Raw genomic sequence first — 19,794 nt, forward strand, 5'->3', positions numbered from 1 at the left:
GCATTCTGCTTTCAGGAAAGACTTCCGGAAGGGAGACAGGACTGCTTACACCTGGTGGGGAAGGCACTGCCAGGCCGCATCCACACGTAAGGCAGCACCGAGCTGAGGAGCAGCGGCCCAGAGGCACAGACAGGCAGGATATCTTCGTGCCTGAGGTTGACACGTCCCAGGGTGGGCCGATGAAGTCAGGGTGGGGTCTGGATCCGGCTCTGGCTCTGCCGTGTCCTCGATGGGGAGCTTGGGCAAGTCACTTCACCTGCTCACTGAGTCCTGGCTGTCCCCCTAGTCACGGGGACCAAACCTACCTCACAGGGCCTCCGTGCGGCTTACAGAACAGTTATAAACTGTTTATAACTCGGAGCCCCGAGTCTGGCACCTGCGGGGCTCAGCAAAAGGTCACATTCCATCCCCTCTCCTCCCATCTCCCGGGCCAGCGTGTGTCTCTTTTCTCCCTTCGGGGCCTGTTTCTCTGGGTGGTTGGCGCGGGCGCCGCCTTCCCTCCGCTCGGCGGGCAGTGCTGGGCGGGACCTGGGAGCTCGCCAGGTGCGGACAGGTATTTCCAGTTGGGCCAGAGGAGAGAGGGGCGGAGGTGGGATGGGATGAGGGAGGAGATCAGAGGAGCCGGGAGCTAGGTGGATCCCCTGGGAGGAGGGAGGGCGTCCTGCTCCCCGCCGGGTGCTCCAGCCCCGGGCTCAGATTTCAACTCCGGCTGCCGGGTAGCGGAGGGAGGGGTCCGGGGGAGCGCACCCCGGAAGGAGGGCGCGCGGAGCCAGCCAAGGGCAGCTCCTGCGACTCCCGGAGCCCGGAGCCCGGCCCCGACCCGCCGCCCTCCGGCCTCTCCGCCCGGCCGCACCGCTCTCCGCCAGGGGGCGACCTGCCCACGTGCGCGCCCAGCTCCCGCGAAACTACAAGTCCCAGGCCGCCCGGGGTCGCGCCCACCGCCTCGCCCTCCGCGGTCTCCATCGGCCGCCGCGGGCGGGGATTGGCGGTCTTCAGGGCAACGGGAGGCTCTCGGGGCCTCGGAGGCGGGAGGCGGGTCCGCCCCCTATTGTGTCGCGGGTGGAGTGGAGCGGAGCGCGAGGAGCAGGTGAGGGCGTGGGCGTGCTCGCGGGGCTGGGATGGGGGCGTCTCGGGGGACAGAGGAAGGTGCGGGAGTCGGGGGGACAGGAGAGAGCGGGAGTCTTTCGGAGAGAAGTGGAATTTTCTGGGGCGCAGAACTAGGGGAGTGTTGGGGAGCGAAGTGGGATTCTTGGTGGGTGGGTTCCCTGGGCACTGGAGGAGTTCTGGAGGCAATGCGTGTGTGTGTGTGTGTGTGTGTGTGTGTGTGTGTGTGTGTGGTGTAGGGGGCTGGCTCTGGTGGGTCCCAAAAGCAAGGAGTTCCAGGGGTCCAGAGAAGGCGAGGACTGAGGAAATTGGGGGGGGAGGCATCAGAAGTGTATAGTGGCCCCTGCTGGGAGCTCAGGTGGGCAGAGCATGGGGGGGTGGGGGTACACCAAGCTTGCACGTCTGATCCCGGGTCTGGGCACATAAGAATCAACCAATGAATGCATAAATAAGTGGAACAAGTCCATGTTTCTCTCTCTCTCCTTTCTTTCTCTCCTCCTTACCTCTCCCTTTCTCTTTTTCTCCCTTTCTCTATCTCTTAAAAAAATCAATAAAAAATTTAAAGAAGTGTATTGGAAGGGAAATTCTAGGGAGAAAAATTCCAGGGGGAGCAGGTGGGAGAAGTCCCCGTGGGTGTGTACGTGGGTGGGGATTCTGGAAGAGACTGGAAGGGAGTTCCTGGAAGTGCAGAGGACCTGATGCAGTTGGAGACCAGGTTCCAAAAATGGGCATGTGTGTGTGTGTGTGTGTGTTTGGGGGGGGGGATGCGCTGTGAGAAGTAGAGATGACTGGAATGGGGATCCTGGGAGAATGGAGTGCTGGGTGCAGGAGACCAGACAGGTGAGGACATGCTGGGGGCCGAGGAGTTGATACAATTTTAGGAAAAGCAGAGGGATTCTGGAGAAACCTGGGTTACTAAGGTCCCCAGAACACTGAGCCAGGAGGTAATTGAGGGTTCTTACGCACTTGGAAGAACATTGTTGGGGAATATGGGAGGGCTGGCTAGAAGCAGCGGGGAGCAAGGGGATGCTTCCCATGAGGTGCAGGACACACGGGGCCAATAGTAGAGGCAGGGGTCAGGCTGAGAGACGGGGGATGTTTATAGCCAGTGGGAAACGTGAAGCCAAGAGTGGGGTGGAGGCCTAGAGCAGAGTCCACTGGACTTGCCAGGCCCAAGGCAGGCAGCGCCCCGCCCATCCCCAGGCCTCGCCTATGGACTCATGGCTTTTTTGGCTTTTCATGGAGCATGCCCCTAGGGGAGGGGAAGGGAGCGCCCGCAAACTCTGGGGGGTGGATAGTGGAGGGGAGTGAGTGGCAGGAATTGGGGTGAGGCACTTGGGTCAGGGTGTCTGGTGGAGGGAGGCTGCCTGGCAGCATCATGAAGAGGAAGTGAGGCCAGATGCCAGCCCAGGGACCTGCCTAGACCTGGAGGATGCTGCCCGGGCCCCCCCCATACCAGCCTGGGGGAGAGGCAGTCCCCCTTTTCCCAAGTGCCTGACTCACTCACTGCTGAGGCAGTGTTGGGAGGCTGAGTGGAGAGGGAGGGACTGGTCCCCAGCTTCCAGGGTTTTCCAAGGCTGGGGAAACGGGACAAGGAATTGTGTGGGGTTCCCTGGGGGCCACTTTCTGGGGGTTCTTATCCATGCTTTGCCCCTGACTGGCTCTGTGCCCCTGAGCGAGGCTCTCTGAGTCTCAAGTTCCTCATCTGTCACTAGGGGAGTGGAGACAATACCAGTCCTACCTCCTATCTGCCACCTTTTTGTTCACATCAGATCTAAGGGGAGAGCAGGAAGAGGAGGCTGGCCTGTGAGGGTTCATTCTCTGTACTCCCCCGAAAACATTTTTCTGAGTGGATAGGAACCCCCAGTTTCCTCCTGCTTTAGTTTTTCGAGAACCTTAGTTACCCGGGTTTCCCAAGAATTCCTCGGCGTCTTCTTAGATGTGCCCCCTAGCATGCCCCGACCTGCCTGGTCTCCCTCTGCCCGCACGCCCTTACCCTCCCGTGCTCTGTCTCACGTCCTCCTCACCAGGGGCAGGCGTCAAGCTCTCTGGTCTTGTGTCCCTCCCTCCCACTTATCTCCTTTCCCGTCCTTTGCTCCCCTCCCGGCTTTTCTCTAACCGTGGGAATCCTCCCAGTTTCCAGCACTGGCCACCTCTGGATATCGCCTTGCAGTTGGCATTTCGATCTGGCCGTGCTCCAGAGAACAGCTTCTTCAGGTGTTTCGTGAGCCACGTCCTCACTGTCCAGCAGAGTGGGAGCTGAAGCCTGTTACCTGATCAGAAGGATTGACCGGGCTCGCTTGGCGGTGGACATCCCAGGCCCCTCCACCCGGGCCCCTGTGGACAGGGCGGGGCCGGGTGAGCAGGCAGCCGGGCTATGGTTTGGTGCCTCAGTCTGGCCATCCTCAGCCTGATCATCAGCCAGAGGGCTGACGGTGAGCTGGACTCCGGAACTCCCTGTGAGCTTCGGGGTGGGGGCGCTCCCCAGGGTTTCTCTGTGAGCATGTGAGGGTTCCCTCAACTACTCAGAGTCCTAGGGAGCCCCCTCTCAGCCCTGACCTGGGCCCTGCTGTGTCTCGTGCCGCCCGCCATGCAGGTCACGGGAAGCCTGAGGTGGTGTCGGTGGTGGGCCGGGCTGGGGAGAGCGCCGTGCTGGGCTGTGACTTGCTGCCCGCAGCTGGCCAGCCCCCGCTGCACGTCATTGAGTGGCTGCGCTTTGGGTTCCTGCTTCCCATCTTCATCCAGTTTGGCCTCTACTCTCCCCGCGTGGACCCTGATTACGTGGGTAAGACTTGGCCACAGGTCAGAGGGATCGCCAACAGAGAAGGGCTGAGCTGGGTGGCAGGTGGGGGGCGGGATGGGGAGACCGGGGGGACCAGGGGGTGTCTCCTTACCTGCTCTGTCCCTGCCCTGACCTTACCTCAGCTCCACTGCTTTGATTCTGCTTAATAAGCAAATGCTCCAAGCTGCATTTACACATGTGTGCACGCATGCGAACACACACGCACGCACACACGCACAAGCACACGCACACGCCGTTTAGAACTCCATGTGGTCTGTTCCCAGGGAGACCCTACAGCCCTGTTTCAAGTATCCAACTTAATTCTCTAACCGCTTTTCTAGATCTCATCACAAAGCTTCTCAGACTCCACCCTGATCTTCCCTGGTCTCCCCACGTGGCCCTGTCCTGGTCCCTGGCTCTGCTATCAGCTCAGTCCCCTGCCCTCTCCCTCCTCCACTGCCTCGAATGCTAGTTTGGGGCTCCTAGGCCCACAGGGCCTGGACTGATAGAGCAGCAGGTGGGTGGGTCTACAGCCTGTCTGCTTGTCCAGTGGGAGCTCAGCTGTGCACAGAGGTGAGCTGGGGAGGGCCGGGCTCCCAAAAGATCAGCGAATGGAAGGGCCTAGGGCTGGGTTACTGCTCCAAGGGGCTCCTGTATGGACTCTAAAGGAGTGTGTAGGCCTCCCTGGGCCCCTCAGAAGGCTCAGCTCGCCCCTAATCCTGGCTGGAGCCTTAATCTGAAAGGTGTAGTGCAGGTCTCAGAGGGCAGTGTGTGGGAGGCCCAAGGTGGGGTCCCCTGTGAACTAAGGAGGAAGCCCAGGAAAGGCCACCTGGGAGGTCCTTGCTGGCTCTAGGGGGCTCCCCCTTCCCCGTTTTAATTTGAATCCCGGAGAAGCCATAGGATTGGCTGAGCTCTCTCCGAGGGGCTGGCTGACAAAGGGGAGGCCGCTCAGGCAGGTGCTGCCCAAGGGAAGAGTTTATTTTCAAACTGGGGGCAGCTGTTGGCAAACAGCCTAGTGGGAGCATATGTGTCTCCACAAGCCCCCTGGGAACTGATGAAAGCGGGCTCTGGTTAGGACAAGTGGAGAGAAAGCGGCAGTGCCCACCCACCCTCCCTCCCTGCCTCTGCCCCCTCACCCCCACTCCCCCCCGCCCCAGGCTGGGAGGGGTGGGGGCTGCCTGGCTGAGGCTGGCAGATGCAGAGGATGCCTGACTAAGGCAGAGGGAGGAAAAGAGGGAGAAGGGCTTTTCCTGAGACTCCACCAGGCAGATGTGCAACTCTTCTTCCCTCTGCCCCCCCCCCACTACCTCCCCCCCCCCCTGTCCCCAACCCCATCCTGTTTTGAGGTCTGACCAGCAACTGGGCTACCTGTGGGATTTCTGTCTGTCAGGGCTGTCACCTCTGCGGCTTTCTTCCTACCCCTGCCCTTTGTGTCCACCCGGCCCCAGGCTGGAGCTCCTGGTTGGGCCAGGGCTAGTCCTGAGTCTGGCCCCAGGGTGGAGGTTGGGGGATGGTCCCTGTGCCCATTAACTCTTTCCTGCCTCCCAGTGTGGAAGGGGCCTCTCATCCTTTGTGTAGGGGACTCTGAACTGCCGTTGCTAGGCAATGGGAGGTAGAGGTTGCTAATGACTCCTCTGCCCTGTCATAAACCCTCTGGGCAAGTGAAGGGGCCATGGCCTGGGACTGTGTGGGGCTGCTGCCTCCAATGTGGGAAGAACCATGAGAGAGACGGGAGCTTTAGGGCCTGGAATGAAGGGAAAGCTTCCAGCCATGGAGGATCCAAAATCAATCTAGTGGAAGAGACTGGGTTTATAGACTAGGTTGTAGGTAGTAAAAGGCCGTATAAAGCCAGCTAGTGCTAACTACTAGGATTAAGTCCGACACAGTGTGAAGTGCTGGCATAGAGCGCCTGGGGGTGGGAACGTGGCTGGCATGAGAGGACAGAAGCGTGCCTTATCGACTTCGCCTTTCCCGGGGTGGGTCTTAGGCCAGTCCTTCTATTCCATGGGACCTGCTTTTGGTTTTTGACTTTTCTGTTGTATTTCTTGGTAGTTTGAAGGTGCACCAAACAGCAGAAGGGACATGAGTTTTTTCCTCTGTCCTGACTTGTTTGATACAAATCAGTTATCTTATTCTGCTTTAGATCCCTCCAGCCATCTCCCCTTACTGCCTTTTGTCCTCCAAAACCCTCTGCATGGTCACAGCTTCCTGGAGACCTTCCGTACGCCTCTCGCTTCATAGTCCCTTGGAATATCTGGGCACAGTTAGCACCATTGTTTGGGACTGTGTGTACGTGAACGTGAGTGCAGGTTCCCTGCCTGCTGGGAGCTTGTGAGAGCGGCGATGCGTCTCCTGCTTCCTTTATACATCCCTGCCTGCAGGGAGGACTCAAGTCCTTCAGGCTCTGGCCCCATGGGTGGAGGGTGGGCCTCCAGGAGGTGGACCGAGGACTCAGGTGGACTCAGGACTGCCCGCCCTGGCCATCTTCCTGTTCTCTAATGGGTCTAGCGGTCCACATCGCACGGCAAAGTTAGGGCATGCAGTATCTTCACGGATGTTCTGGTCAGCACACGAGGAACTGTTACCACTGGCTACTAACACCAGAGTGAGCACTGGGAGTGCTCCGTGCTGGTGCCTGGAGCATTGCATGCTCCGGACACCCGTGTGCGGTGAAAGCATGACCCGCTGAGAAAGAAGGCCTGGCTTCACACTCACTAGTCATGTGACTTGGGAAAGAAACTTACTATCAGTTCCTTCCTCTGTCATGGAATTTTTGGGAGGATGAAATACGGTGACAGGGCCTCATATCGCACAGTCCGTATTCAACATTCAATTTCCCTTCCTCTTCTGCCTTCTTCGTCGAGATGAAGACCACAATGAAAAGTTTATCACATGGCAGTTAGAGGAGGTGGCAGCCTGCGGTCTGTGGGGTTGCACCTCCAGGTAGATTAGGGTTACTGAGGAATGTTATGGTGGGTGGGAAGGTGTGATTATGTTAAATATTTACCTGCAGGTCCTTGGCTTATCTCCTAGGTGGAGATGTAAACACCAAGCCCTTGAAACAGGCTCACCCTTCCTAGAGAATCCACACCCCTGGACTTCATTCCTGGGGGGAAGAAGTCCCCGTGCACAATCACAAAGGCGGCCTCCACTTAGTCATTCTCTTCCCAGATGGCAGTGGGGGCGCCACGGGGCCAGACGGTAGTTCAGAAAGGTCACCTCTCTAGGGGAGAGAGGTTAGAGTGGGAGCAGATGGGGTGGGTGAGTGCACAGACAGCTGTAGGATTCCTAGTATTAGGAAGGGCTAATTTGGAAGGGGCACAGTCTGGTGGGAGTGGGCACAATGCTAAGGGACTTGTGTCTTTTAACCACATGGAAGGTCCAGGTGGGGTGGGCAGCGGATGAATGCAGAGGGCTCAGCCGGAGGAGGGAGACCTCTCATAGGCTGTCAGTCATGCAGGTGAGAGATACCCAGGACTAACTAAGGTGAAGGAGGTAGAGAAAGAACAGTGGTGCAGGTAGAATAGGAAAGATTTACTGGAGCGGTCACGGCGAGAGGAATAGGTGATGCTGGGTTTCTGGGAGGGGGGCTTGGTGCACGGTGGTGCTGTTCGCCGCTACAGGGTAAGGGAAGGGAGAGGATGTGTTATGAGGTGTGGGCCGGGGCCCGGATTGAATGCAGGTTGCTGATTTCAAAGCTTGAGCTCATTTATTTGCTCACCAATCTTTATGTGAGCACAGGCTGATGCCGGACGCCATGCTGCCTGCCTTCCCTACATGATCTCTCCCCTCCCCTCCACCCGGAGTTCTCTCTCCTTTTACAGATGGGGACACTGAAGTTGAGAGAGGTTAGGGCAGGGGTCCTCAAACTTTTTAAACAGGGGGCCAGTTCACTGTCCCTCAGACCGTTGGAGGGCCGGATTATAGTTTTAAAAAAAACTATGAACAAATTCCTATGCACACTGCACATATCTTATTTTGAAGTAAAAAAACAAAATGGGAACAAATACAATATTTGTATTTGCATGTGGCCCGCGGGCCGTAGTTTGAGGACCCCTCGATTAGGGTATATAGCAGAGCTGCCATTCTTTCTGCATTGCACTGCCAGGCAGCTGTCTGGGATGCAGGGCTGTCGGGAGCTGCTGAGGGATTTGGGGGCACCCTCCATCCCTGGTGGGGCGATGTAGATGCTGAGTGAGGCGGGGATGCAGTGCCTGCCTGTGCTGGGCTGTGTGGCCTTGGGGAGCTCTATGTCAGTCAGCTGGGGCCTGGGTGCCCCGGGGTGTGAGGGGGTGGGGTGAGGAGGCTGCTGATCTTGCTGCCTGGCTGGGCTGGACTCTGGCCACCCAAAGGCGCTTAGGCCGCTGATAATAGCCCTGAGGGATTAGGGCCTTTGGGAGAGTAGGTCTGGGTCTCTGCTTAGGCCCCAGGCACTGCTGGCTTCCGGGGACAGAGTCCCGCGGCAGGAGGAGGACTCATGGGAGGGGCAGATCCTGGAAGAATCCAAGGATACTCAGTGCTGGCTCTTCCACCCGCTCCCCCAACTGTCCTGGAAGCTGTCTGCCTCTTTAGTTCTGGGCTCCCTTTGTCGAGACCGGTCCCCACTGCTGATGCAGGAGCATGAGAGGGGCTGACGAGGACCTGCCCTCAGTACCCTCTGTGCCTCTCCAGACCCCACTCCATCAGGGTAACTGGGAGAGACTGGGCCCAGTGTTGACCTCTGAGACTAGGGTTTGGGGCTCCCTTGGGTCCCTGCAGCACCCTGATTCAGGGCTCCTCCTCCAGGGCGAGTCCGCCTGCAGAAGGGGGCATCTCTCCAGATCGAGGGGCTCCGGGTGGAAGACCAGGGCTGGTACGAATGCCGCGTGCTCTTCCTGGACAGGCACAGCCCCGAAGACGATTCTGCTAACGGCTCCTGGGTGCACCTCACAGTCAATTGTATGAAGCTGGGAGCAGGGTGATGGGGCCCCTGGCTGGTGAGGGGGGAGGGTGTGTTGGGGGAGGAGTGGCAGATTCTCAGCCCCACCCTTGCTGACACCCTTATTTGCTCTCATTGTTTGTATTCTGTCCCTCCCACGCCCACTCCTGCACTTTCCGGTCTTCGGAATCCAGTCTAGGGTCTAGGCTCTCTGTTAGGAACTTTCTCTTCCCCTCTCTTCCCTGCTCCTGCCTCCCTGGCCAGGAGAGAGTAATGGGTAAGGGGGTGGGGGCTCTTTGGGCCCTGAGTGAAACACAGATCACATATATATACAGCATATTTTTCAAAAATAGCTTTGAACCCAATACCACATGAATTCTTTCTCAACCCTGAGAAGGAAGGAGGTCATAATTATTTCCATTTTATAGATGAGTAGACAGGGGCTCAGGGTCATGCCACTGATTAGGGGCAGAGTGGAGTCTAGAACCCTGGCCTCCTGATGCCCAGAACAGTGCTCTTCTAGGGGGCACCTGGCTGTGAGCACCCTGCCTGTGCTCAGACCCCATTGCCAACTCTGCAAACCAGTTTCGGGCTGGGCTGGTGCAATCCTCATTCATCCCCGAGAGCAGCAGACAGGGTGGCCCTAGGCTGAGGCTGCAGCCCTGATCTGTCTCCCTGCCTGCAGGCCGGGAGCTCCTCTGGCAGCCCCTGATGCCTCTCTCTTTGCAGCACCCCCTCAATTCCTGGAGACACCTCCTCAGGTGCTGGAAGTTAAGGAACTGGAGCCCTTGACCTTGCATTGTGTGGCCCTTGGCAGCCCCCAGCCTCATGTGACTTGGAAGCTCCGAGGACAGGACCTCAGCCAGGGCCAGGGCCCGATGCAGGTGAATCCTGTTGCTGGCTGGTGTGAGGGGCAGGTGGGGGCGTGGGGACGGGCCGTGGGACAGAGCTGGCCAAAGCCAGAGGAGCCTGGGGTGCTGCCTCCCTCTGCTGGCCAACCTGGGAAATGCAGGGTCTGAGGCCTGCTGGAGGGGGCCTTCCCCCTCCACTCCTACCCTAGGTGCAGAACGGGACGCTGTGGATCCCGCGGGTGGAGCGAGGCAGCGCTGGGATCTACACCTGCCAGGCCTCCAATTCCGAGGGCAGCACCACCCACGCCACGCAGCTGCTTGTGCTAGGTGCCATCCTTGGGGAAGGCCGGGAGCTGGGACACCGATGTGGGAGGCCTGTTTTGTGGCGGGGGATGGGGGGTGAGGGGGGGGAAGGGGGGTGCACGTCTGGAATTTGGAGGAGACTTACACCTGAGAATGAGGACAGGGGCCCGTGGAGAGTGAGGGAGCTCCCAACACAGGCTGTTCTTCTAAAATCGGCATCTTACGTTTTAAAAGGGTCCGTAAGCAGACAAATAGACGTTTAGTGCAAAGTGCTGCAGTGTAGAGGCGAAGGCACGGGTGCTGGTGTTCACTCATGCGCCCTGTGGCCCCCGTGGCCCCCGGTCTCCCCATCTATATAAAGAGGTTCGTATCTACTCCCACAAATTCTAGGGCGGTGACAAGAATTTAATTAGTGATCAGCACCTAGTAGTTCCTGGCCAGGACCTCCCCTGTAGAATGAAAGCTGAGCAGCAGAAGGCCTGGACCCTGCCTCCATCGAGCCCCTGAAAGGCCGTGTCGGGAATGGCTGAGGGTGAAGTCTTTGGTGTTGGGAAGCCTGACTGAATCTCACCTTCCCTGCTGACCTTGGGAAGCCGCTCACAGCCTCTCTGCCTCTGAGCCTTCGTTTCTTCACGTCTTCCGACCACACAGGCTCTTCCGAGGGTGAAGGGCAATGAGCAGTGCTTGGCAGAGCCCCTGGGAGCGGAGAGGGGAGCGGGCAGAGCAGCGGCAGCTGCTGGGGCAGTGCTCTGTGGCTTGGCCAGGCTCTCAGGAAGCGCACCCGGGATGGGGGTTCAGAAAGCAAAGGCCTGGGACAGGAGTGACCTGGCAGGAGGCGCAGCGCTGCCCGCACGTACCTAACAGAGCGTCCATAGGCGCTGACGTGTGAAGAGAGGGCTGGCCAGGCGGGGAGGGCTGGGATCGGGAGGGCGGAGTCAGGACGTGTGAGCTGCACACGGTAGGAGACAGCAGCTGCTCTGGGGTCTTGAGTAGATGTGTTCTGTGGCCAAAGAATAAATAAATGGCCTTTCGGTGCATGGATGGCCATCAGAGGGGGAGAGGTGAGGAGCCTGGGCCCAGGATCCCTGGGGCATCTGGGGGTAAGGTACTCCGTACCTGGATTAGGGGAGGAGACACAGATGATTTAAGGTGTGGTAGACGAGGGGTCTAGCGCAGTGATGGCAAACCTATGACACGCGAACTCATTTTTTGGGTTGATTTTTCTTTGTTAAATGGCATTTAAATATATAAAATAAATATCAAAAATGTAAATCTTTGTTTTACTATGGTTGCAAATATCAAAAAATTTCTATATGCGACACGGCACCAGAGTTAAGTAAGGGTTTTTCAAAATGTTGACACGCCGAGCTCAAAAGGTTCGCCATCACTGGTCTGGAGGGTGAATGAGTGGAGAGTTAAACCTGGTCCCCCTCCCCAACACACACACACACACACACACACACACACACACACACACACGCACACGGTTTCAGGCAGGAGGAGCTGGGTGAAGGAGTGTTCTAGAGGGCAGCTCCAGGAAGAGCAGTAAAAGTGAACTCAGGTGTCTGGGAAGACTGTGGGCTGAGGCCCCTCCCTCCCCTGTGCTCCCCACAGGACCCCCAGTCATCGCGGCACCCCCCAAGAACAGCACGGTCAATGCCTCCCAGGATATCTCCTTGGCCTGCCGGGCCGAGGCGTACCCTGCCAACCTCACCTACAGCTGGTTCCAGGACAGCGTCAACGTCTTCCACATTAGGTGGGGCTCTGAGGGATGGGGCGGGGACGGGGGCGCAGGTTTTGGGGAGCCTCTTGGCTGAGCCAGGCCTAGACTCCTCCCCACACATGCCCCATTGCAGCCGCCTGCAGTCGCGCGTGCGGATCCTGGTGGATGGGAGCCTGTGGCTGCAGGCTGCCCAGCCTGATGATGCTGGCCACTACACCTGTGTGCCCAGCAACGGCCTCCCGCACCCGCCTTCAGCCTCAGCCTACCTCACTGTGCTCTGTAAGCCTGGCCCCGCTCCCCTCACAGCCTGCTCCCTCCCCTGGGCCAGGCCCAGCGCCTCCGGCATCATTTGCCACTGTTTCCCCCAGACCCAGCCCAGGTGACAGCGATGCCTCCTGAGACACCCCTGCCCATCGGCATGCGAGGGGTGATCCGGTGCCCAGTTCGTGCCAATCCCCCGCTGCTCTTCGTCAGCTGGACCAAGGATGGGCAGGCCCTGCAGCTGGACAAGGTACAGGCTTCCAGGCTTGGGGCAGGGGAGGGAGGCCTCGGCTTGTTTTTCCAGTCAGGACAGCAGGGGCGGAGTTAGTTCAGTCTAATTTAATTCACTGACTATGATGGCGAACCTTTTGAGCTCGGCATGTCAGCATTTTGAAAAACCCTAACTTAACTCTGGTGCCGTGTCACATATAGAAATTTTTAGATATTTGCAACCATAGTAAAACAAAGATTTATATTTTTGATATTTATTTTATATATTTAAATGCCATTTAACAAAGAAAAATCAACCAAAAAAATGAGTTTGCGTGTCACCTCTGACACGCGTGTCATAGGTTCGCCATCACTGGACTAGAACATACATGTGCTGCCGGGTACTGTGCAGGGTGCTGCGTGGGGAGCCGAGCAGAGAGACATCCGTGCTTAAGGAGGGCACAGCCTAGAAGCCGGAGGGACAGCCACAGGGACACTGTGCTGGAAGGCCAGGGACGGAGGAAGTACCTTCCTGTTAGGCACTGGTCGAGGATCGATCAGCTACCGGCTGGGACTTTTGTGGTGGGCCTTGGAGGGTGGACAGACATGCCATGCAGAAACCAGGGCCCAAAGGCAAAAAACACCAGAGTGCATCTCTGACACAATGAGCCACCCAGCGTGGGGGGAGCCCGTGTGGATGTGCGTGTGCACAGGAGGCTGGGAAGGCAGGCTGGTGCCAAAAGGAAGAACTCTGGATGCAGGGTAATATGACCTCATCCCAAGCAGATTGGGATCTTTTGTTTGTCGGCAAAGACTATAAATTCCTGTGGGCTAGTACTGCATCTTTTAATCCTAGTGTCCCCAGGGTTACGGCCGTAATAGTACTCAATACGTTTTTGTTGAATGTTGGGGGGAAAAGTCTAAAGGCAGTTGGAGGCAGTGAGGTTGCTTGAGCGATGGTGTGGTAGCAGGAGTTGCATTTGTTGGATGGAACGGAGGGGGAGAGAGTGGGCAGGGAGAGGGGTTCAGGGGCTGTTGAAGTGTTCCAGGTGGGAGTTGTGTAGCTTGAGGTAGAGAGGAGGACATGAAGATGGGTGGGCCTCACGTCGAGACAAGAGGCCGTCCCAGGAGGACAGACCTGGTGGGTATGCAGACGGGGGAGTGAGGGAGAATGAGGAGTTAGAGGTTAGCAAGAACAGTGGGGCCTTTCACAGAATTAGGGAAGCCAGGAGAAGGTCTGATTTGGGATGGAAGATGCTGAATTTAGTCATGGAGCGCTGGGAAGACAAATGGATGAGGTCCCAGCAGCTGGGAGCGCCCACACAGCTCACCTGCAGGGGGCGCCACCCACACTGTAGTCCCTGGAGTTGTGCAGTGCTGGCCTTCACTGCCCGCGGGGGTGGCCCACTCTGGGAAAGGGAGAGAGAGGACTGGGTGCGGGGAGGTCAGGCCTGGAGGTTGAGCTGTGGTGTCCTCTGCATGGCCGTGGCTTCCTCCTCCCTGGCACGGCCTCTCTCCCTCTCGGTTTGGCTTCTGCTGACTGTTTTCCTCGTTGTCCTCTCCTCTCCCCTCCAGTTCCCCGGCTGGTCCCAGGGCCCAGAAGGCTCGCTGGTCATTGCCCTGGGGAATGAGGACGCTCTGGGAGAATACGCCTGCACCCCTTACAACAGCCTTGGCACGGCAGGGCCCTCCCCGGTGACCCGGGTGCTGCTCAAGGTGAGGCCCAGGGTTAGCCAGCAGCGGTGGGGCAGGTGGCTGGAGATGCCCCCTGTGTGGACACCTGGCTGGTAGAGGTGTGTGTGTGTGTGTGTGTGTGTGTGGTGTGTGTGTGTGGTGTGTGTGTGTGGTGTGTGTGTGTGTGTGGTGTGTGTGTGTGTGTGGTGTGTGTGTGGTGTGTGTGGTGTGTGTGTGTGGTGTGTGTGTGTGGTGTGTGTGTGTGTGTGTGGTGTGTGTGTGTGTGTGTGTGGTGTGTGTGTGGTGTGTGGTGTGTGTGTGTGGTGTGTGTGTGGTGTGTGGTGTGTGTGTGTGTGTGTGTGTGTGTGTGTGTGTGTGTGGTGTGTGTGGTGTGTGTGGTGTGTGTGTGGTGTGTGTGTGTGTGTGTGTGGTGTGTGTGTGGTGTGGATACCTGGCTGGTAGAGGTGTGTGTGTGTGTGTGTGGTGTGGATACCTGGCTGGTAGAGGTGTGTGTGTGTGTGTGTGTGTGTGTGTGTGTGTGGTGTGTGTGGTGTGTGTGGTGTGTGTGTGTGTGTGTGTCTGTGTGGTGTGTGTGTGGTGTGGATACCTGGCTGGTAGAGGTGTGTGTGTGTGTGTGTGTGGTGTGTGTGGTGTGTGTGGTGTGTGTGGTGTGTGTGTGTGTGTGTGTGTTGGGGGGTGGGCTTCCAATACTCTGTTTCTTGTGTGGCCACAGCAGCAGCGGTCAGATGCCATCCCAGAGTCTTTTGGCAGAGGTGGTGCTAGGGAGATGGGCCATCAGTCACACAGCACATCCACAGTCAGATACTCGTTCCACCCCCCCCCCCCCCCCACCAACTGACCTTGACCAGTACACCTCAGAGAGGCCTCCCAGCGCCCCAGTCTGCCCTGTCCCATCAGGAGAACAGAGACACAGTTAGAGAGAGAGTGAGAGATGAGCCTGAGGTGCGGTGGAGCCCCAGAACGGGGACACCGTGTGAGAGAGGCCCTTCCCAATGCCAGCTCTGGCTTGCAGGCCCCCCCAGCTTTTCTAGAACGGCCCAAAGAAGAATATTTCCAAGAAGTAGGGCGGGACCTACTCATCCCCTGCTCTGCGCGAGGAGACCCTCCTCCTGCCGTCTCTTGGGCCAAGGTAAGGCTCCGGAGCTGCGTGCCTATCCTCTGCCTGGCGCACCCCTGCTCTCCCTGCCCCTGGCCATCGTGTGGGAAGGAGGACGTGGGAAGGGAAGGGCTCTCAGACGCAGGGTGGGGAGGAAGCTGGAGCCGCCCGCAGAGATAGGGGCACCCGTGGTGAGGGGTGGCTGCGTGTGTCCTCAGGGCTGACCAGTGGTTCTGTAGGTGGGCCGGGGGCTGCAGGGCCAGGCCCAGGTGGACAGCAACAGTAGCCTCATCCTGCGACCGCTGACCAAGGAGGCCCATGGGCGCTGGGAGTGCACCGCCAGCAATGCCGTCGCCCGCGTGGCCACCTCCACGAACGTCTACGTGCTGGGTCAGTGGCCGCATAGCCGGCTGGGGCTGCCAGAAACCGTGTGGGGCAGGAGACAGGGAACCGGTCTTGAAGGCTCAGATAGGATGGTGGGTGGGGAACCCCTGGGGTGATGGGTGGAGGGCAGAGGCTCTGGGTTCCTCTTAGTTCTTCACATCCCTTCAGGGCCCCGACCATAATCCTTCCCCCACCCCTCTACCCAGGCACCAGCCCCCACGTTGTCACCAACGTGTCCGTGGTGCCCTTGCCCAAGGGTGCCAATGTCTCCTGGGAGCCTGGCTTCGATGGTGGCTATCTGCAGAGATTCAGCGTCTGGTACACCCCATTGTGAGTGCCCTGCAGGCCACTCCTCTCTTCCCCACCCTGGTTCTCTCTGGCCCTCTTCTTTCCCCTCCCCCACCTCCCCCTGCCCCACCCCAGCCCTGCCCTAACTCCGCTGCGTGACTTCCAGAGAATCCTAGGTGACCCTGGTTGATGAGGCACCGTTTCCTCATGTTCTAGGGCCAAGCGTTCCGACCGAGCCCACCACGACTGGCTGTCCCTGGCGGTGCCCGTGGGGGCGGCTCACCTCCTTGTGCCGGGGCTGAAGCCGCACACCCAGTACCAGTTCAGTGTCCTGGCTCAGAACAAGCTGGGCAGTGGGCCCTTCAGCGAGATTGTCCTGTCTGTCCCTGAAGGTGAGAGACCTCTCACCCCAAAGCAGTGGATGAGGATAGGGAGGGGCTGGCAGGAGAAGCTGGATATGGGGGCGGGGCCTGGCGGGGAGGATGCGAAGGTGCTGGCAGCTTGGTGTCCAGAGGCATTAGTGGGGCATGATCCAGGCTTGTCTTAGGGGCGCTGGGAGAATGGTTGGGGAGGCCGTGGGAGGCCGGGGAAGAGGGGAAGCACTGGAAATTCTATTTCTGCCCGGCCTATCTGTCCCATTCAGGGCTTCCTACCACACCAGCTGCCCCCACACTTCCTGTCACAGAGATGCCGCCTCCTCTGTCCCCACCCCGAGGTCTGGTGGCAGTGAGGACCCCCCGGGGGGTACTACTACACTGGGATCCCCCGGAAATGGTCCCTCAGAGGCTGGATGGCTACATCCTAGAGGGCCGCCAAGGCTCCCAGAGCTGGGAGGTGCTGGATGGGGCCGTGGGGGGCGCGGAAGTGCAGCTGCTGGTGCCTGGCCTCATCAAGGTTAGTGTGGGAAGCAGGCACGGGGGGGAGGGGGGGGGTTCTGCGGTTCTCTGGGCCCCAGCTCCAGTCCCCAAACCCAGATTGGACCATCTTCCCGGCTTCCTACCCCCCCTCCCCTCCCACGGCTCTGTCTTCTCAATGGGGCTGGTGTGGGAGGTCCGGCCGAGCCCTGACCTCCTTGAACTCCCACCCCAGGATGTTCTCTACGAGTTTCGCCTTGTGGCCTTGGCCGGTGGCTATGTCAGCCGTCCCAGCAACTCGGCCAACGTCTCCACCTCTGGTGAGAACCTGGAGGGCGGGCCGGGGCCGGGGCCCGGGGGCTCTGAGCCCACTCAGTCTGGACACTGGCCCTCCCTCATGGCTCCTTGCGCAGGCCTGGAGGTCTACCCTTCCCGCACCCAGCTGCCAGGCCTCCTGCCGCAGCCCGTGCTGGCTGGCGTGCTGGGGGGGCTCTGCTTCCTGGGGGTGGCCATCCTTGTGAGCATCCTGGCTGCCTGCCTCACCAGCCGCCGCAGGGCTGCCCGCCGCCGCCACCACTGCAAGCGCCTCCGCCAAGGTAGGGCCAGCCCCCCCTCAGGACCCCCCTCCAAGGTAGGGCCAGCCCCCCTCAGCACCCCCCTCCAAGGTCGGGCCAGCTCCCCCTCAGCACCCCCCTCCAAGGTCGGGCCAGCCCCCCTCAGCACCCCCCTCCAAGGACGGGCCAGCCCCCCTCAGCACCCCCCTCCAAGGTAGGGCCAGCCCCCCTCAGCACCCCCCTCCAAGGTAGGGCCAGCCCCCCTCAGCACCCCCCTCCAAGGTAGGGCCAGCCCCCCCCTCAGGATCCCCCTCCAAGGTCGGGCCAGCCCCCCCTCAGCACCCTCCTCCAAGGTCGGGCCAGCCCCCCTCAGTCAGCGCCTCTTACTTGGAGGAAAGCCCGCCCCCAGCACCCTTCCTGCACCCAGCCTGGCCTACACTGTTCCCAGCCGGATGGGGTGAGGTCTGTGCCTGGGCCCTGGAGAGCCCTGGTTTGCCTGTGTCACCTCTGGTTCTCCTGCCCTTACAGATCCACCTCTTCTCTTCTCTCCACCACGGTTGTCATCTCCAGTGTAAGTCCTTCCTCCTCTGGGCCTCCTTCTGCACCCCCCCTCCCCCTTCCTTCCTCCCCCTCCCCCCCCCCCCCTCCAGTGTGCCCCTATCCTCTGCTCCTTTCCTGTACCCGGGGCAGGAGTTGTGAGAGGCGGAGCAGAAATGGGAGGGAGGTGAGGATGGGATGCAGAGCCCAGCCTGGGGGTGGCCCAGGGTTGCCTCTGCCTCCCTCCACCTCCATGTGGGTCCTTGCTCACTTGCTCTCCTAGCTCTGCTCTGCTGTGTACCAAACCGCTCCAGGCCCAACCATGGTTCCTGGGACGGGGACTGGCCCTTACCACAGGCCCTGATCTGTCCTTCCCCAGCTCTGCTCCAGGCTCGGGCAGTCCTGACAGTGTGGCCAAGCTGAAGCTCCGGGGTTCCCCAGCCCCCAGCCTGCGCCAGAGCCTACTCTGCGGGGAGCCTGCTAGAACCCCCAGCTCCCCTCCAGACCCTCCACCGAGCCAGGGGCCCTTGCCCCTGGAGCCCATTTGCCGGGGACCAGACGGGCGCTTTGTGTTGGGACCCAACGTGGGGACCCCCCAAGAAAGGTCAGGCCCTGAGCAGGCTGAACCTCGGACCCCAGCCCGGCACCAGGCCAGGTCCTATGACTGCAGCAGCAGCAGCCCTACAGGGCTGCCCCAGCCCCTCTGCATTACAGACATCAGTCCTGTGGGGCCCTCTCCCGCCGCCCCGCCCAGTCCCCTGCCAGGAACCGGACCCCTGCTCCAGTACCTGAGCCTGCCCTTCTTCAGGGAGATGAATGTGGACGGTGACTGGCCCCCTTTGGAGGAGCCTGCTTCTGCTCCACCCCCAGATTACAGGGACATCCGGCCCTGCCCGCCCTCCTCTCTCCTTCAGCCCCTGGACTCCCCTCCTGCCTCCCCGCGGGCAGTGCTTCCCGGGGCTGTGGGCAGGGCTGGGGCTGCCCCGGAGGGCCCGTACACAGCGCTGGCCGACTGGACACTGAGGGAACGGCTGCTGTCGGGCCTCCTCCCTGCCGCCCCTCGGGGCAGCCTCACCAGCCAGAGCAGCGGGCGGGGCAGCGCCTCTTTCTTGCGGCCCCCCTCCACGGCCCCCTCCGCCGGAGGCAGCTACCTCAGCCCGGCTCCAGGAGACACCAGCAGCTGGGCCAGTGGCCCGGAGAGGTGGCCCCGGAGGGAGCATGTGGTGACAGTCAGCAAGAGGTGAGGGCAGTCCCTGCCCATCCCTGCCCCGTCACCTCGGACTGTCTCCCCAGCCCTCTCCTGACACCTCCTGCCTTCTCTGCTCCGCTCCCACTGTGGCCTGAATTCGGGAAGTTCAGGTTCAGGCTTTTCTGGCCACCCTCCATCCCCCACCCACCCACCCCTCACCTGTGTCTCTTTTTACAGGAGGGACACATCTGTGGACGAGAACTATGAATGGGACTCAGAATTCCCTGGGGACGTGGAATTGCTAGAGACCCTGTACCTGGGCTTGGCTGGCCCTCGACCCGGACCTGACGCTGAGCCAGAGCTAGGTGTGTGAGCCTCCAGAAAGGCAGGTGCCCCTGGCCTTGCTGTCCCACCACCCACAGCCTCAGGACCCAACCTGTTCCCGGTTTCCCCCTGGGGTCATGTGACCTGCCAGCCCTGGGGAGCTTCATGGTGCCAGTGAACCTCAAGACTCTTTCCTCTCCTTGTTCTGCCCTCCGCTGGCAGGTGCCAAGACTCCAGAGGTGGGCTGCCCCCTGAGCGCCGCCCCGGCTCCTGGCCCCGAGGCCCGCTGCGCTGCCCTGAGGGAGGAATTCCTGGCCTTCCGCCGCCGCCGAGATGCTGCTAGGACCTGGCTCCCCGCCTATCGACAGCCGGCCCCCCATCCTGAACAGGCCACTCTGCTGTGAGCACCCTCATGTGAGGCAGCGTGAAGGCACAGGGACCCTGTGAAGGAGGCCCCAACCAGACCTAGCTCCGCCTGGGCAGCTGCCCCTGCCCCTTGGAGGCCCAGGCACAGACCCTGATGGTGGGCTGGGGTGGGCGTGGTGTGAGATGGATGTGCTGAGCCTGGGCACTAGGGCGGGGTCCTAGTTCTGCTGGAGGGTGTGTGTGCGCGCGCGCGTGTGTGTGTGTGTGTGTGTGTGTGTGTGTGTGTGTGCGGCGGTGTTTGTGGTGTGGGTGAGGTTTTATACAGGTGAATAAAGAAAGTCTGGAAAATGTTTCT

General features: G+C 60.0%; 1 protein-coding gene across 2 annotated transcripts; it reads left to right on the forward strand.

Annotated features, from left to right (window-relative positions):
* Positions 1-3,481: 3,481 nt before the first annotated feature.
* Positions 3,482-19,692, forward strand: IGSF9 (immunoglobulin superfamily member 9; the record flags this gene model as incomplete). 2 transcript variants are annotated; one of them, XM_081112685.1, is made up of 20 exons in its annotated part: positions 3,482-3,539; positions 3,701-3,889; positions 8,672-8,824; positions 9,534-9,688; positions 9,865-9,982; positions 11,573-11,714; positions 11,815-11,960; positions 12,050-12,192; positions 13,728-13,868; positions 14,860-14,976; positions 15,183-15,333; positions 15,534-15,657; positions 15,832-16,007; positions 16,259-16,509; positions 16,705-16,789; positions 16,883-17,065; positions 17,552-17,594; positions 17,940-18,800; positions 18,987-19,114; positions 19,296-19,692. In XM_081112685.1, the coding sequence occupies 20 exons, from the start codon at positions 3,482-3,484 to the stop codon at positions 19,475-19,477; spliced, it is 3,546 nt and encodes a 1,181-aa protein (XP_080968811.1). In that variant the 3' UTR covers positions 19,478-19,692. The 2 variants fall into 2 exon arrangements, with proteins under 2 accessions (XP_080968811.1, XP_080968812.1); XM_081112686.1 differs by lacking the exon at positions 17,552-17,594 and having other exon boundaries at positions 17,918-18,800.
* Positions 19,693-19,794: the final 102 nt, after the last annotated feature.

The sequence above is a fragment of the Myotis nattereri genome, assembly GCF_964212035.1.
Source record: "Myotis nattereri genome assembly, chromosome: 18".
In the NCBI taxonomy this organism is placed as follows: Eukaryota; Metazoa; Chordata; class Mammalia; order Chiroptera; family Vespertilionidae; genus Myotis; species Myotis nattereri.